Source organism: Thamnophis elegans, chromosome Z, assembly GCF_009769535.1.
Source record: "Thamnophis elegans isolate rThaEle1 chromosome Z, rThaEle1.pri, whole genome shotgun sequence".
In the NCBI taxonomy this organism is placed as follows: Eukaryota; Metazoa; Chordata; class Lepidosauria; order Squamata; family Colubridae; genus Thamnophis; species Thamnophis elegans.
In genome coordinates this window covers 113848991-113866765 of record NC_045558.1, presented here as the reverse complement: position 1 = coordinate 113866765, position 17775 = coordinate 113848991, and the positions used below count along the sequence as shown (strand labels likewise).

General features: G+C 41.4%; 1 protein-coding gene across 1 annotated transcript; it reads right to left on the bottom strand.

The window, feature by feature from the left end:
• Nucleotides 1–384: 384 nt before the first annotated feature.
• Nucleotides 385–14697, bottom strand: LOC116521536 (vomeronasal type-2 receptor 26-like). The gene is made up of 5 exons (XM_032236196.1): nt 14452–14697; nt 12688–13503; nt 6265–6492; nt 3843–3969; nt 385–1286 (listed from the first exon to the last, which is right to left on the bottom strand). The coding sequence occupies exons 1-5, from the start codon at nt 14695–14697 to the stop codon at nt 385–387; spliced, it is 2319 nt and encodes a 772-aa protein (XP_032092087.1).
• Between the last annotated feature and the right edge of the window lie 3078 nt (nt 14698–17775).

Below are 17775 nucleotides of genomic sequence, written 5' to 3'. Positions count from 1 at the left end.
TTGAGTTCCATCTAGGTTTCATATCTCAAATTCTCATTTTGGTGAAGCTTGAGTATTTCCATGAACACAAATCTGACAGTACATGGTCTGTGGTAATTATCAGCTTTGGCCAATTATGCTGTGTATCATATGTCAACCATTATGCTATGTATCATATGGTAATCTGAAACCATAATCATTGAATGCATTGAGAAACCCTGCAGGGGCTTTTCTGCCTGCAGATTGGTTGAAAACTTAGAATTTAAATTTAACAAGTGATTAGTTTAATGTAAAAAGACACAGTCTAATGTATACACATCATACACAGAAAGATGGTTCCAAACATTCAGGTTCCCATGGTATACTAAAAGAGCAAAATATGGAAATAGGATTTTGTCTGTATTATTAAATGTTTCTCTTTATTAAATGTTCCTTGTTGTTTAGCTCTGGTTTAATAATAATTATATAACATTTGGGAAAATATATGCAGACTAGCAATCCAGCGCTGGAGGCCAAAATGGAGAAGACCTCCACAGCCACCATGTACTTGCCTTTGGTGCTTAGATAGGATGGAACAAAGGAGATCCACACACAGCAGAATATAAGCATACTGAATGTGAGACATTTGGCCTCATTGAAACTGCTGGGAAGATTTCGGGAGAAAAAAGCTACTGTGAAACTGGCAGCTGCCAGAAAACCCATGTAGCCTAGGACACAATAGAACATAGTCACTGAGCCTTCGTTGCACTGCAATAGGATTGTCTCAATTTCTGAATGGGTGTCAACATCAGGGAAAGGGGGAAATGTGAACAGCCACACCATGCAGATGCCTGCTTGGATCAGGGAACCAGAAAGAACAATGTAGGTTGCCAGTCTTGTTCCCACCCAATTCCTCATCCTTGATCCTGGCTTGGTGGCCATAAATGCGAGAACCACAGTGATGGTTTTTGCCAGAACAGAAGACACAGCCACTGAGAAGATGATGCCAAAGCTAATTTGTCGGAGGAGACATATTATATTGCCTGGTACAACAAGGAATTGCAGTGAGCAAAGGAAGCAGAGGAGGAGGAAGATGAGTAGAACATAAGAGAGATTTCGATTATTAGCCTTGACAATGGGAGTATGGTGACATTTCAAAAAAGTTGTGAGCACCACAATTGTGCAGAGAGAAAAGAAAAGTATCAGAATAACTAAACTTATTCCCATTGGTTCTTCATAGGACAAGAAAGATATTTTCCTTGGAGTACATGAATCTTGATTCTTATTTGGATATTGATCTTCTGGGCATTTCAGGCAATCATTCATGTCTAGAATTTAAATAAATAGATTTATACATGTTGTATAGTTATGCTACACTTGTATCATTTACATGGGGAGGGGGGGGGGTTCCTGGACAGCACTCACTTTGACTTCCTGACTCTTTTATTTGGTATCTAAGGGAACACAGGAAAGTGTTGAATTTCTGTGTTAATGGAAGAAATGTTACTAACGCATGACTTTATATCAATTGCTTGTGCTATTTTTTATTGCTATATTAATCTTCAGCAAGGGCTCCATCAAAGTATTATTTAAAATAATATCAATATAAATAAATGTTACAGGATTGTCTTCCTATCAGATGATTTAAGTTAATATTCTTCACTTTTTATATTGCTGAAGGAAAATGAGTAAAGATGTTCCTTATTCATCTTATAAGCAAAAATTTGAAACTTTCTGAAACCTGTGGTCCAGATTTTGTGAAAGTCGGAATGATATATTTTTAAAATTAAAAGTAGAGTATAATCCCAATTTAAGAAAAATGGAATGCTTTACAGGTAATCCTCATTTAGTGACTGCCTCAAACAGCAATGATTAAAAAATGTTGTGAGTTATGATGACAAAAAATTGCGACAAATGTTCACAATTTTTTTGTTATCATCTCACAACATTGCCAAATGTCCATTTTTACAACTTTTACAACATTTTTATCTCAGTCATTTATTTGCCATCACATCCTTTGATCAGTGGTAGGATTCAATTTTTTTTTACTACTGGTTTTGTGGATGTGGTATGTCTTGATGGGTGTATCTTGGTGGGCATGGCAGGGGGAGGATACTACAAAATGCCCATTCCCTACCCAATCCTGGAGGAAGAATACTGTAACATGTCCATTTTCACCTCATCCCAAGGCAAGGATACTGTAAAATCTCCATTTCCACCCCACTACAGGGGAAGGATACTGCAAAAATCCCCATTCTCTCCCCATCCCACTAACCTGCTTTCCAGCTCTGTTCTCCTATGCAGGGCAACAGCAGAAAATGCAGTTGATCAGCTGGGATGTGGAAGGCAGCCAGTAGATGGGGCAGAGCCAGCCAGAAGTGGTATTTGCTGGTTCTCCAAATTACTCAAAATTTCTGCTACTGGTTCGCCAGCACCAGTCAGAACTAGCTGAATACCACCTCCGTCTTTGGTCTGAGCTAGTTGCTGCCAGAGTCACCATGGATGACTCTGCTTAGTGTTTGACTGTTTAAAAAAGCACTCTCTATAGGAGGAGGCTGGAGAACGACGTCCCTCATCTAGTCTGGATTTAGGCGTTTTATGATCATTTGAGCAGAGTTAAGCAGGGGTTAAAAGCCTAAAAATTCCTGATGTAGGTGAGGCACGTCGTTCTCCTGCCTCCTCTTGTAGAGGGTGCTTTTTCAGATGCTTTTTAAAACAGTTAAGCAGAATCATCCACAGCAACTAGCTCAGCCTGACCTCAGCTCTTGCCTTTTTCCTTTTACATTTTTTTTCTTTTCATGATGACAGGCAAGAGCAGAGTTGAAATCCTCTCTGAAACAGCTGGAAAAGGTACGTGTGGGTCGGAGGGAGGGGGAGGAATTCAAACTTCATCCTCAAGTGTAGATCCCTTCCCAAGTGTAGTTTGATTGCAAGCAGAGCCACATTGCCTTTTCAAAAACACACACACACAAACCTGAATAAAACTATATAAGCCCAGCTTCACTGATTACAAGTTTGAAAAGGCAACGTGGCTCCGCCTGCAATCAAAGGCTCTGATCTACTCCAATCCAACTTCTGTGTTTGTGTTTGTTTGAGAGAGAGTGAGTGAAAGAGAGAAGGGGGTATGAGAGATAGTCCAATCCAACTTCTCTGTGTGCATGTGTCTGTTTGAGAGAGGAGGGAGGGAGGGAGATAGAGAGGAAGGAAGGGGAGGGAGAAGAAAAAGAATGAAGGAAACTTTTTCCCAAATGAGAAAAACAAATGCTGTCACTTTAAATCAGAACTGAGCATGCCTGGCTGTGGAATTCTGAGAGTTGAAGTCCACAAGTCTAAAAAAATTTGAAACCCACCACTGTGTCAGTGCTTCACCAGACATAAACCTCACTATACGTCCCGGCAGTGTGCTAGTCAAACAACCAACACTACTGTCTTTTTCTCAAAGTGTTTTCTCTATTGTGTGCCTGCAATCTCCTTCTATCACTTATCTCTAATGAATGTAAATACAATTGCTAATTATCTTCTTGATTGTTATTCCAGGTCTGGAATGAGTATACCAAAGAGTGGGGGAGTGAAGGAAAAGCATTAAAGGTAATTCTAGTTTGCACTTATGACAGTAATGAAAATGTAACTTTGTGATCATTTTTCACATTTAAGGCCTTTAAAGATCTGCCGAGAAAATGTAAAGTAAAATGAATTCATAAGCACAATTGAGGTTTCACTGAGAATGAGCTTCACTTAATGTCTGGCCACTAAATGAAAATGACCTATACAGTATGTAATATAATTCAGTTCCTAGGCCTATATCTTCATTTTTTGGATTTTCTTGCAGAACTATCAATCAGCTTGATTAAGAAAGTATCATCTTGATTAATATTGTCTCTTACCCTTCTGGCTTGATATTTTCTCTTTGGGACATCGAAGGCAATCATAGCAGCAAAATGGCTTGTCTTCCTGCTTTTTCCTAAAATAACCAGGGAGGCAGCTCTCAGTACACGTGGAAATGGGCAGATTCTGCCCAATAAGTGAAAGAAGGAAAATGTTAGCATTTAGTCATATATTTGGGAAGAAAGTTGAAAAATCATCACCACTATTATACAAATAAAGAAAGCTAATGTAATAATTTGGATTTATTTTTAATCATCATAAAAACTACTCTGGACTGATTTTTTTTTTTAGTTCTATCAATAATATATTAACTTTGTTTCTTCTAAAATGATAGATATTATATGTTATGATCAAACCACTCCCCAGTGTGAAATTATTTTAATGCAACTCAGCAAAACCATAGATTGTTTTTAAAGACAGAGAAAGGTATCCACTTTTATTGTTGAATATCACAGATATTTTAAATAAAATTAAAAAATTAAAAATTAAAAAAAATAAAAAAATAAAAAATAAAATATTTTCAAATTGAAAGAGATATGGAAGAAGGTGATGATTCTAGAGGTAAAAGACCTCATATTGAAAAGATATGACACATGTGTAAATCTTCAGATGTGGAGAGCAACAATAGACAACCAATAAATTTATAGGCAATTAGGCAATTATGAGCAATGCAAACTATTTTCACAACCCAGATTTTCAGGTAGGAATTCTGTGTTATTAGCCAACAAAAGGAATAATTAGACTTTTTCCTCTTTAATGTCTAATGAAAAGTAAAATTCGTAGTACTGAAGAAATAATTTTATGTTTTAAGATTTTAGATAATTAATAGAGAAATAGATGGATAAATAGGGCAATAACTGCTTCAATATTTAAAGAGTTTATATTTAATTCTGTTGATAAATTTAAATAAGTAAATTTTAACTAGCATTTTTTAATACAAAACTTGCACTCAGAAAGAATCTTGAAGCAGTGCAGCTGCCATAACTGAAATGTTACATGAACAAACATGAAGCATTACTATGTGCACATTGGCATTCTGGACAAGTTGGAAGTTTCAGTGGCAATCCCATGTAGAGCATATTGCAGTAATTCAGACAGGAGAAGACCAAGGTATGAGTGACTGTGAGCAAGGCTTCCCAGTTCGGGAAATGTGCAAGTGGTATAGCAGGTGAATCTGTGCAAAGACCACTTTGAGCAGGAACCATGAGTCCAGGATGACTCCTAAACTGTGCATCAGCTCAGCCTAGGAAGTGCTTCCTCAACCAGAGTTAAACATGAAGAATCATCTGGTCTTAGGAGGTTAGGGCAGTGATGGTGAACCTTTTTGGCAGTGAGTGCCCAAACGGAAATGTGCATGCATGTGCGTGCACCAGAACACCAGAAACCCAAAGACCACCTCGCTGTTGCACACATATCTGGTTTTTTTGGCCATTTTTCAGGCAATTCTTTGGTCCATTTTCTGTTTTTGGTCCAGAAAACAGCTCAGAAATAGCCTGGGTTTTTGGCCATTTTTCGGGCCATTTTGCAGCACCTGCAAAGACCAGCTGGCCAGTGGCATGTGCGTGCCAAAAACCAGAAGAGCAGCTTGCAAACCAGAAGAGGGCTCTGTGTGCCACCTCTGGTACACATGCCATAGGTTTGCCATCACATGGTTAGGGTATCATCAGCATATTGATGATAACAAACTCCATACTGACTGGCAGCTTCATGTATATGTTGAAAATAAGTGGTGAAAGGCTTGAGTTCTGACCTACCCCACATTACAGGGCTTACAACTCAACTCTCCTACCAACGTTGACTAGAATGGACCATGGAGGAGAACCACATAACACAGTGAGTGCCTTGCATTTTCAAACCCTGAATGATATCATGGTTGATGATATTGAAAATATCTGACAGGTCAGGAAGGCAAGAACCAATGCTGTTGTGGAACTGTGTCCTGGCATGAAGTCAGAGTGAATTCTGAATTCTTATTCTCAACAATGGCCTAGACTAGCCCCTGAAGTTTTCTTTGTAACATTTTACAATGGTTGAGCCATTGCCTTCTTCTTAGGGCTCAGCAATAATGATTGATCCAAAGTCACTTAGTTGGCTTCTTGCCTAAGACATGACTATAGCCTTGTATTTTTACCATTGCTCTTCACTAGCCTTCAACCTTTAAAACAATATTGGTGTAAATAGTTTACATATCTTTCATGTCTTTTTTAGCTTGTAAACAAAAGCTTGTTTTTAAGCTTTTTAGGCTTGGAAAAACAATATTAATTTAAGTAATTCATTGGTTATTATTGATTTTCAGAAATTTCGAATGTTTATCTTGCTGACAATTCCTCTCAATATTGCATATTATTTTTATGTTAAGTGATGTCATGCTATCTTTGGATATCAATCTTTTAAACAAAATCATCTATATTCAGAACATACTTGGTTGAAAGTGCTGGGCCAAGTGATGGCTTCCTCATGAATGGAGAACTTTTGGTCTTCAGCAGCCCAGGGATCCAGCTTCCCAACTTTCACTCGATGAAAGGACTGGTTGGGGAATATGACCCAGTTCTCCATATCCAGTTTTGTAATCAGTTCTCTATTCTCATCAAAGGAAATTTCATCCCCAATACTGTTATTAAATGAGACTCTTTCCAAAAAGAAATGAAGCTGAAAAATGTCAAAAAGCATGCTTAATATATAGAACTATGTGATACCATATTAATCTTTTTACTTGAACCATTTAAATATGTGGCAGACTGTAATTGAAAATAATTCAGCCCCAGAAAACCATACAAATATTAATTTTTTTCGATTTAGATTTTATTTGTGATTTATAGGCCGCCCTTTTCCCTGAGGGGACTCAGGGCGGCTTACAATTCATGGGAGAGGGAGTGCAAGACAAAACATAAGGCAATACATGAATAAGAAAAAAAAAATAGCAATAAAACACAACTTTCATTCAACATTCGGGTGGGGGCGAATTAGAATCTTATCCCCAGGCCTGACGGGATAGCCAGATCTTAAGGGCTGTGCGGAAGGTCTGGACGGTGGTGTGGGTGCGAATCTCCACAGGGAGATCGTTCCAAAGGGTTGGAGCAGCCACAGAGAAGGCTCTCCTCCGGGTAGTCGCCAGTTGACACTGGCCGGCGGATGGAATTCGGAGGAGGCCTAATCTGTGGGATCTAATCGGTCTAGTGGAGGTAATTGGCAGCAGGCGGTCTCTCAAGTACCCAGGTCCAATACCATGAAGGGCTTTATAAGTGACGACTAGCGCCTTGAAGCGTATCCGGAGACCAATAGGCAGCCAGTGCAGCTCGCGGAGGATAGGTGTTATGTGGGCGAACCGGGGTGCGCCCACGATCACTCGCGCGGCCACATTCTGGACTAGCTGAAGTCGCCGGATGCTCTTCAAGGGCAGCCCCATGTAGAGCACATTGCAGTATTCACAAGGGCTCGATCACAAGGGCTCGAGTGACTGTTGTGAGGGCCTCCCGGTTCAGGTAGGGTCGCAACTGGCGCACGAGGTGAACCTGGGCAGATACCCCCCTGGTCACAGCCGATAAATGATGGTCAAAAGTCAGCTGTGGGTCCAGGAGGACTCCCAAGTTGCGAACCCTATCTGAGGGGTGTAAAATTTGACCCCCCAGCCTGAGTGATGGAACACTGGCCAAATTATTGGGAGGGAAGCACAACAGCCACTCGGTCTTGTCTGGGTTGAGTACCAGTTTGTTAGCTCTCATCCAGTTCTTAACGGCCTCAAGACCCTGGTTCATCACGTCCACCGCTTCATTGAGTTGGCACGGGGCGGACAAGTACAACTGAGTGTCGTCCGCGTATTGGTGGTATTTTATCCCATGCCTCCGAATGATCTCACCCAGCGGTTTCATGTAGATGTTAAATAGTAGGGGGGATAAGACCGAACCCTGAGGCACCCCATATGTTAGGGGCCTCGGGGACGATCTCTGCCCCCCAACCAACACCGACTGCGACCTGTCCGAGAGGTAGGAGGAGAACCACTGCAAAACAGTGCCTCCCACCCCCACCTCCCGCAGTCGTCGCAGAAGGATACCATGGTCGATGGTATCGAAATCCGCCGAGAGGTCAAAGAGAACCAGGATGGACGCATGGCCTCCATCCCTGGCTCTACAGAGATCATCAGTCAATGCGACCAAAGCGGTTTCTGTGCTGTAACCAGGTCTGAAGCCGGACTGGAAGGGGTCAAGGTAACTAGCTTCCTCCAAGGACCGTTGAAGCTGGAAGGCCACCACCTTCTCAACAACCTTCCCAACAAAGGGGAGGTTGGAGACTGGACGGTAATTGTTGAAAACGGCTGGATCCAAGGATGGTTTCTTCAGGAGGGGTCTCACCACCGCCGCTTTAAGTGTGGCGGGGAAGTGCCCCTCCCAAAGGGAGGCGGTAATGACCGCCTGGATCCAGCCTCGTGTCACCTCACTGCTGTTGGCAACCAGCCAGGAGGGACACGGGTCCAGTATACAGGTGGAGGCACTCACAGCTCGTATGGCCTTGTCCACATCCCCAGAGGCAACATCCTGGAACTCAACCCAGAGATGGTCTGCCAAGTTATCCCCTTGTGTCTCGGCTGGATCTGCAAAGGTGGAGTCCAAGTCCGACCGAAACCGAGGAACTTTGTCCGCTAAGAACTGGACATAATCCTCAGCCTTACCCTGCAGGGGGTCCCCCGTATCCCTCCTATTTAGGAGGGAGCGGGTTATCCTAAACAGGGCGGCTGGGCGGGACTCAGCGGACGCAACCAAGGTGGCAATATATGTTCTTTTTTTTGTTCTCAATGCCCTGATATATTCCTTGGTGCATGTTGTCAAAAGTGCTCGGTTCGATTCGGACTTATCGGACCTCCACAGGTGCTCTAGGCGTCTCCTCCGGCGCTTCTTCTCCCGGAGCTCCTCGGTGAACCAAGGAGGCCTCCAGGATCCACCGACCCGGAGGGGCCGTAGTGGCGCAATCCGGTCGAGGGACTCCGATGCCGCCGAGTGCCAGGCAGCAACCAGAGTCTCCGCCGAACTGTGGGCGAGAGTATCAGGAATAACCCCAAGCTCCGTCTGGAACCTTAGAGGGTCCATAAGTTGCCTGGGGCGGAACCACCTGGTCGGTTCCTCCTCCCTACAGTGGGGGTTTGGCCTCTGGAAGTCAAGCCTCAGTAGGCAGTGGTCTGACCACGACAGGGGTATGATCTCATTAGCCCTCAGACCAAGATCACATGTCCACTGCTCCGAGAGGAATACGAGGTCGAGCATGTGACCCGCTGAATTGGTTGGGCCCCGAATTACCTGGGTCAAGCCCATGGCTGTCATGGAGGCCATGAACCCCTGCGCTCTGTCAGAATGTTCACCGAGTGAAGGCAAATTGAAGTCCCCCAGAACCATAAGCCTGGGGAACTCAATTGCTAGCTCGGCTACTGACTCGAGGAGCGAGGGGAGGGCTGCTGCAATGCTGTTGGGAGGCAGGTACGTTAGCAGCAGACCCACTTGACCCTTGAGGTCCAACTTCACCAGCAGGGACTCACACCCGACAAGCTCCGGAGCAGGGATCCTACGAGGTGCTAAAGACTCCCGGATAACGATAGCCACACCGCCACCCCTTCCCTGGGCTCTCGGCTGATGAAGCACCTGAAATCCTTCTGGGCACATCTCTACGAGGGGGACTCCTCCCTCCGTGCCCAGCCAGGTTTCAGTAATACATGCCAGATCTGCCCTCTCGTCTAAAATTAAGTCCTGGACGAGGGGAGCCTTGTGAACAACAGACCTGGCATTTAGCGACAACAGCCTGAGACCAGGGTCCTGATTACTCACGCCATCTGGCCTCGGAGTGGGACTCATAGGGCCGGAAGGAGGGATCTCTGTGATGTAGCGAGCCCTCCTTCCCCGGTAATGGCCAGCCCTAAAGTCCCCGCCATATCTGCCCCTCCCTATTACGACCGCAATGCTCTGACCTGCTCCCATGGCCGTGGTCCCCCCAACCCCCCTGGCGACCCCCGCGTTCCCCGGCAGGTCCTCCGAATCAAACATACTCAGGCACTCACACAAACAATCCCCACATTATAATTAAAGACACAGAAAATACAATGATAATAACAATAAAAGTGGGAACATTCACACTATCACATACAATCCCATACACTCAGCATACCACATTAAAAATTGCACAGGCACACGATTTAAATTATAAGTTCCGGGAGAGCCAAACTCCCTTCCTCCAAGTCCCAGGAAGACCCAAGGCCAAGGTCCAAAGTCCGTATTGTGCAAGGTGGTTATAGATGGAGGGAGGCAAAGCATGAATGCCAGATGTTAACAAACAGCAACTTTGCAGCCTCACACCCACCAAATCAAGATGTAGCTTAGGGTAATCACCAATAACGGTCCATAGGGGATATGAAGATAATGTGCAGGGGAATGTCTTGTCTTCCCCCTCTCCTAAGGTTCTGAGAGGTCCAAAGTCTGGGTGTCTAAAGTCTGGGGGTGGCTGGAACAAGTCGGGAGGGGGAAAGGGGAAGCGCCAGCTTGGTAACCAGTTTTTAAAACGCCAAATCCCTACCCCTGAGACTGCCATCCTCTATCTCTCCTTTCCACAGGCCGAATGCACCATAAATACGCAGACCATAAGGTGCCAAGCGTTGTATCAGATGGTCGCTGCCCAAAATAGATGTTCCAGGGCAGCAATGGTGACAAGCGGTCGGGGAGGGCGGCTGTTTCAAGGCCACTGCAGATGGTCGCAGGCCAGGCAGTAGAGAATCCGTGCTGGATAGGGAAACAGTCAGGCAAGGCTCCACAGCAGCAAGGGCAGGCAGAAAAAAATGCCCAGCACACAAAAAGATGAAAAGAGAGGCTGCAACAGCGAGAAAGGCAAGCAAAAGTGGAGGGGGGGCGTTCAGGCGAGCTACGGTGGTGGTGGCCAGCCCGCCGCTCGATCCGCTCGACCAAGCCATGATAATCCCCCCACCTCTTTGGGGCGATGGAAGACGGTAGTAGCCAGTTATAGGGTCCCCAAGGCTCACCGTTCCTTCTTTCCAAGCTGCATGTGCAAATCCGGGCTGCCGAGAGTTCCACCCCTGCTTCCCTTCGTCCGTGCGAAGAGGGGGAGGAAAGACGCCCAACAAGCCGAGATCAGTATAATTCGCTGGAAAACCGGAGCGCCGAAGTCCGTTCCAGAGCCCCTAACCAAGCCTCCGGGTGATGCTTGTTAAATTCAATTGCCACCCCAGACTCAGCTCAAGCTCCTCTCCAAGCCCCTCACTGTTTAAGTCTGGTAAACAGCGGGGGAGTTTCATTCGGGACAGTTTGAAGCTCTTCTTAGCCAGAGCGAAAAGCTCAGGCAGCCATCTTCCTAGCGCATGCGCATCCCTGCCTGCGCATATATATAACATTTAGTTAGTTGGTTTTAAGAAATAAATATATTTAAGCTTGCATTATATTTGCAAGAACTTTCTGAAATTTCTCCTCTGCTATTGTTAAAGACAAACTGATCAGAGAGTACCAAATCATTTTCATACCTAAAAAAAATCTATTTAATTTAAATCTTCTACAGAAATAAATTGCCTGGCAATAAATTGCCTGAACAGGTTGAACTGATTTTTCAAAATGCAAAAATTATCTATCTGCCATGGATGCAAATTTAAGTTATTGTTTTTTTCTAGATAAGAGAACAGAGATTGTATAAAATCATGCAGATGTATTTTGAGCAAGTGGCTACTCTGGGCTTCAGACTGGGATTAAAAAATAAAGAGACTGATAATTAGTCAGTCTCTCTCTCTCTCTCTCTCTCTCTCTCTCTCTCTCTCTCTCTCTCTCTCTCTCTCTCTCCCTCCCTCCCTCCCTCCCTCCCTCCCCTCCCTCCCTCCCTCCCTCTCTTGGTTGACTGCACAAAGTTTCCTTCTGAGACTTTTTTGCTAAATTGTCTTACTTGAGAACAGCTTCTAGAAATTTTACAGCTATAGAATCTATCTGAGAAACACAATGAAACAAATTTGCTGCCAGCATACTTTTTGCTTCTCTGGCCTTATTCTCTACACAATCTACTTCAAACAATCCATTAAGATGGCTGTAAACTGCATCTATTGACTCTCATCCTATTTATGACTGTCTTTTCTTGTTGTTCAGAGCAGAAATACAATTTGGAGGCAGGCTGGTTATTCTATTGTCTCTACCATGATTAGTCTTCTGAGGACAATGAGCAAGTTCTCATCTATGTCACATTTCTACAAAACTTTCTGGAAATGAATTAAAAGATTGAATCCTGTACCCCATGGCATACATCCTTTGCTCCATTATTTGTAGTATCTAAAGTGATTGGAACTCATTATTCATGAGTCTTTATTTATTTAGAAGTAAAGTAATGCCTTATGGTCTCAGAAACATTTCCATCTTGAAAGATGAAAAAAAACTTTTTACTTCTTCCAGCTTCTACACAGAGTAAAACCTTCACATTGTATTCAATATTTTTGACATATCCCTGTTGATTGAAATGCTTCTGAGAGTATTTATTTAAGCAAGACTTAATTTAAGCAAGTAGCTCTTGTTGTTTTGAAAGGAATAAAGCTTATTACAGGCCTTAGTTCCTGTATGTGTTGATTGCCAGGGGGGTGGGAATGTGTGGGGAGAATGTAAAGCATAAAGCCTAATACTTAACTAGAGTAAATGAGTCAGGAGGTATGAAAAAAGTTCATTAAGATTATACAACACCACCAAAAGTTGAGAAAGAGATAATAAATAAACCTGGAAGTTCTCACTAATATTCCATCTAATTCTGACTGCTCAGGAGGCTGTGAGATACTAGTGAGTCAGTTCAAGTTATATCCATTCCAACATAATTGATTATTCATCAAATTACCTGCCATGGTTGGAGATCCTTTAGATTTAGTTTTTTGCTATTCAACTTTCTTCTCTGTGGTTGGCCAAATGTCATGGCATGTAGAGCATATGCCACAGCATACACTGCATTGTATATACTGTAACTATGACTGGTCATCCTCATTTCAAAAAAAGTCCCAGGAAGGCTATCCAGTTTCTCCTTCCCTGTACAGACATCCTCAGTTTCCTCATTCTCAGATGGATTTGGGACCGCACAGCCAAATGCTTGTTCCCACACATTTTTGACAAAACCATCCCCTTTGTAGGAGAAATGATTTCTTGTCTGGAGAAAGTGTTGGAACCCTGGAATTTCATTTGAGTAAGTTGCAAAGGTCAAAGCACCATGGAAGACTTCGACATCCCAGCTTTTTTGGTAAAAGAATGATGCAAGACCCTTTTGAGAAGCCACGATCCATACCTTACCTTTCGGCTTTACAGAAACTATTTCCATTTCAGGTAGACGTAACAACCATCTCACATTTAAAAGATTCTCATCATCAAGTATTACAGCATTGGCTTTGCTTTTAATAAGAAGGTGAAAGGTTTCAACAAGCCATTTCAGATTATCAAAAAAATTGTTGATGTAAAGTGGTTTGAATTTTTTAAAGAAGGCAATGCAGATGCCATGGAGATAAAACTTTGAATACATTAGAGTATCAGATATTGATCCAAGTACTCCAACCCAAGTCCACCTGAAGTGTGCAAGTAGTCGAATAATTGCCCTGTAATAAAGTTCTTCACCTGGAACCATGCGGTAGTAAAAATGGCTTTCATATTGGGAAGAGACAGTTGGGAACTGTGGAAGTAAAAATTAGTTAGGTAAATGGGAGGGGGGACTCGAGAAGTAGACATATATGATCCAAAAAGAAAAATGTGTCATGTCTGAATTACTGTATTTTTTGAACTATAAGACACACTTTTTTGTTTCCCAAAAGGGAGTGATCTTATAGACCATATATTGCAAAGCCCTGTCCTCCCGCCGGCCATCTCTTGGCCTCTGTACGCCCCTTTTTCAGGCTTTTTTTTGGAGGATATTTTTGACCCATTTTTCCATGGGCCAAAAAAAAGCTTCAAAAATGGGCCAAGAAAACCCTCAAAAAGCCCCCCAAAAGCCTCAAAATGGGCCAAAAAAAGCCTAAAAATGGGTAGAGAAGAGGCTGGGAAAAGGCCCCCAAAAGTCGCCAAAATGAGGTGCACAGAGGCCAAAACCCTTTTTTTGATTTCCTCTTCTAAATGTAGTGTGTCTTATAAGGTGCATCTTATAATCCAAAAAAATACATCTTGCTTAATAATCATGATAATTTGCTTAAAGACAGAAGTGGAGGTGGGGTTGTAACTCTGAAAAAATCATATATGGTGCTTAGCAACGGGATAGCTATCTCATATGTGATTGGTAAGTGAGGACTATCTGTATGAGCAAATACCTTACTTATGCCTCCTTGAACACCTAAATGAAAGGTAGAATATAAATATAATAATGAAGTAAAATATAAATAATAAAACCAGGAACATTATATAGATTTCCCCCCATCACATTAGCAACTTACATGAAAAGACAATAGATAACATTTAATGATTAATAATAATTAATCTTTTAAACTCAATAGTAGCACCAAATTCTGATTTTTTAAAAAAAATGCTATATTAAATGCACTTTGTTAAATATGCTCATTGGAGAAATATACATGAAAGGTAATTACATTTTGATCCCATACAACTAGAAAGACAAAATCACCCATCTTACCTGTGGAATTTTGTAAGCATCTAAAATAGTTGCCATATCACTAAAGAGTCCTGAATCAATATTCCCAACAACTGATATGAGTTTGTTCAGGATGCCACACTTGTAATTGGGGACATAGCTGTTCTGACTAGAGAAAAGTTCCATTTTGGCATGATAACCAGCATGCCTATCATGGACTATGAAGCCCAAAGTGATATTAGGTAAGAGCTGGATGTCTTCATTAATTTTCTTCACAGAAAATACCATGGTTAAGATATGTTGATAGTATTTAGTCAGGACTCTGTAACAAGAATTATATGCTGTAGCAGATGGAATTCTGCATCTTTAAAGAGCAATGAAACTAATTCAATGAAAAGAAAAATGGAGCTAATAAACTAATAAGCACTCTTTCATGTGAAATGATTAAAGACTAACCTCCCTTGAAATAATCATTTATAAGGTAATACTCATTTTTTCCTATGGAACTTATTGTACATAGTGATGTACAAAAGGTACTCTTACCCAATATAAATATTGTGGAATTATGTTTAAGGCAATAATCAACTTTCTATCTCTCTTGTTATTTTAAAGCAATTCTAATTATGTGAAACTGACCAGCATAATTGCCAAGCATTTACTGGCATGCACCTGAGAAAAGAATTGAATTAGTCACTTTCTTACACTAGAAGTGGTTCATTTTAATTTAAATGACTTTGAAAAAATGGCAAAAATGGTGTATGTTTAGAATTTAGTCTGACTTAAACAAAATATGTGTAAAAGGTTGGAAGTAACAATGAATTTTATGGAACCTTAAACATAAGGTTAATAATGCATAAATTGTAGCTTTTTATTTCTTTCTGTGTAATTAAATGTAAGAATACTATAATTTAACCACAAATCAATCAGTTTTTCTCCCCTAAAAATATCTGTAAAAATAAGTGATAATGATGTGATACTTATATTCTCTGCCAAAATGGAGAAACTGGAAAGAAAATAATAAAATGGCCTAAGAATAAAAATTTTGTCAATAAAAGGACAACAAGAACAATGGTTCTTCTGTCTGCACTCCCCAGAAAAATATTTCGATTTATCAGAATTTATTTCTGGAAGAAAAGTCTCATTTACTGAAATAAAATATGCTGCATGTCTGATTGAACATTATTATTCCTGTGGTTCAGTGCAATTTCACATCTTCTGCACAATCAGTTTCAAAATCTGACCTTGTAATTCCCATCTCAAGAAAAGGGACTGGTGGTTGGGTGAAGGAATTATTTCCTTGTCTGTATTTAATAGCTATGGAATCTGGAAGATTTGAATCTGAATTTAAAAAATGATTTAAGGAACATAGCTTCTTAATGTCCTTTAAGTACAAGAAAAATGTATCAGCTGAAAAATATAATCCAATTAAAAATAGAATCTAAAGGATTATTTTTAATCACTCTAATGAATTTTATTACATAGAAGAAGTTTTTTATAATTTTATCTAGATTAACATAGATTGTAGGAAGAAAATGATGACTTACAGAGATTCACCCACAAGGGAATTATGCGGATCTTTCTCAAAGCTTCCTATATCTCTAGTTATGAAGACAAAAGAGGTCATACCGCCAATGATTAGTTCACCTGGTTGGAAATATTTGTGGTCAATTGGGATAGGATCCTGGATGCTGCATTTTATTGGTTGAGTGTTGCAAAACATATGTGGCAATAGCAGTAGAAGACTCAATATCATCATAATAAATATTTAACCCAGTTTGATAAAGTTTCTCTGATTGCCAAAAAATTCTTAAGAATCCTCAAAATTGGGTGAGGTTAAATTTAATCTCTGCTCCTCACATGACTTCCATTCTATGGTGAATCTTAGAATGCAAATGGCTCTAAAAGAGCATTCTGATTATTTATTTATCCAATTGCACTTAGTTCTCATTCTTCCAAGTATAATAATTTGTCAGTCAGGGAATTGAGGTATAGCAAGGTTAATAATAGTCTTTTTGATAATTATGAGAGGAAGAAAAAATTGTAAACTTCAAAATAATTAATGAAATATTAAGGTTGGAATGAACCAATAAGTCATCATATAATGCAGTGATGGGATTCAAATTCTTTTACTACCGGTTCTGTGGGTGTGGCTTGGTGGGATTAACTTGGTGGGCATGGCCAGGTTGTCATGTGACTGGGTGGGCTTGGCCAAGTTAGCTGTCCATTTTGCCAATTTAGCAATCCATTAAACTATACACAGCAGCCCCCTTTTCTATTCTTCTTATTAATAGTGCATAAAGTTTACTCTAGGTTTTTTTTTTTACTAAGGGGGAGAAGTTGGCAATGCCTGGGGATTTCTGGGGATTTCTCCACTGTGTTAGAGGCACCAAAATAAGCAAGATGATATAAGTCCAGTCTACTGCTGGAGCAGGGGGTTAGACTAGATGACTCCAAGGTCTATTCCAGCACTAGATTTCTGTGCTGCTTCAAAGCACTCTGTCCAATGCCAGGGTTTTTGGTGCTTCCTTCCTCTCCTTTTTTTTTCTTTCCCTTTCTCCCTCTATCCATCCATTCTTCCATCCATCCATCCATCCAGTGGTGGAATCTAAAAAAAAATTCTACCAGTTCTGTGGGCTTGGCTTGGTGGTAGGGGGGTCATGTGACTGCGTGGGTGTGGTTATGTAGTCTGTGATTGGAGACTCAAAAGACAGAAACTCACTTTAACAATGTCCTGCTGGAGCAGGGGGTTAGACTAGACGAACCTCCAGGTCCCTTTCAGCGCTGGATTGCTATGTACTTTCAAGGTATCCTGTCTAGGGCCAGGTTAGTGTTCCTTCCTCCCTCTCCTCTTTCTTTCTTTCTTTCTTTCTTTCTTTCTTTCTTTCTTTCTTTCTTTCTTTCACAGCACCCCCTCAGCCCCATTTTTGGCCTTGCAGGCCTCAGGGAAGCCTCCTTGGAGCAAAAGCGGACCCCAAATACAACCATCACGCAGCACAGCTGATCATCGAAATTTATTTTTACTTTGTTACACATTTTTGACTACACTTTTTTTTTTTTACTGTCCGGGTGAATGGTAGCATTATTTTACTACCAGTTTGGGTGAACGGGTAGCATTTTTTCTGGAATACTGCAACTCCATTCACAATTAAAGTTCCAAATCCTGAATCTCCACAAATCCAAAGTCATTCAATTTTACCAAGTACAGCCAAAGCCTGTTTTATTTATATTTATTTTATTTATATCCCATCTGTATTATTTTTATAAATAACTCAAGGCAGCAGATGGATCCAACACACCTTCCTCTTTCTATTTTCCACAAAACAACAATCCTATGAGGTGTGATGGGCTGAGAGAGAATGGCTGGCC

Excerpts from the sequence above, each read along its gene's own strand:
- LOC116521536 (XM_032236196.1), bottom strand. The coding sequence starts at position 14,697 with ATGGTATTTTCTGTGAAGAAAATTAATGAAGACATCCAGCTCTTACCT. Across the intron at positions 13,504-14,451 it reads ATGCTTACAAAATTCCACAG|TTCCCAACTGTCTCTTCCCA; the intron begins GTAAGATGGGTG and ends TTACTTCCACAG. Across the intron at positions 3,970-6,264 it reads GGCCCAGCACTTTCAACCAA|AATCTGCCCATTTCCACGTG; the intron begins GTATGTTCTGAA and ends CTTATTGGGCAG.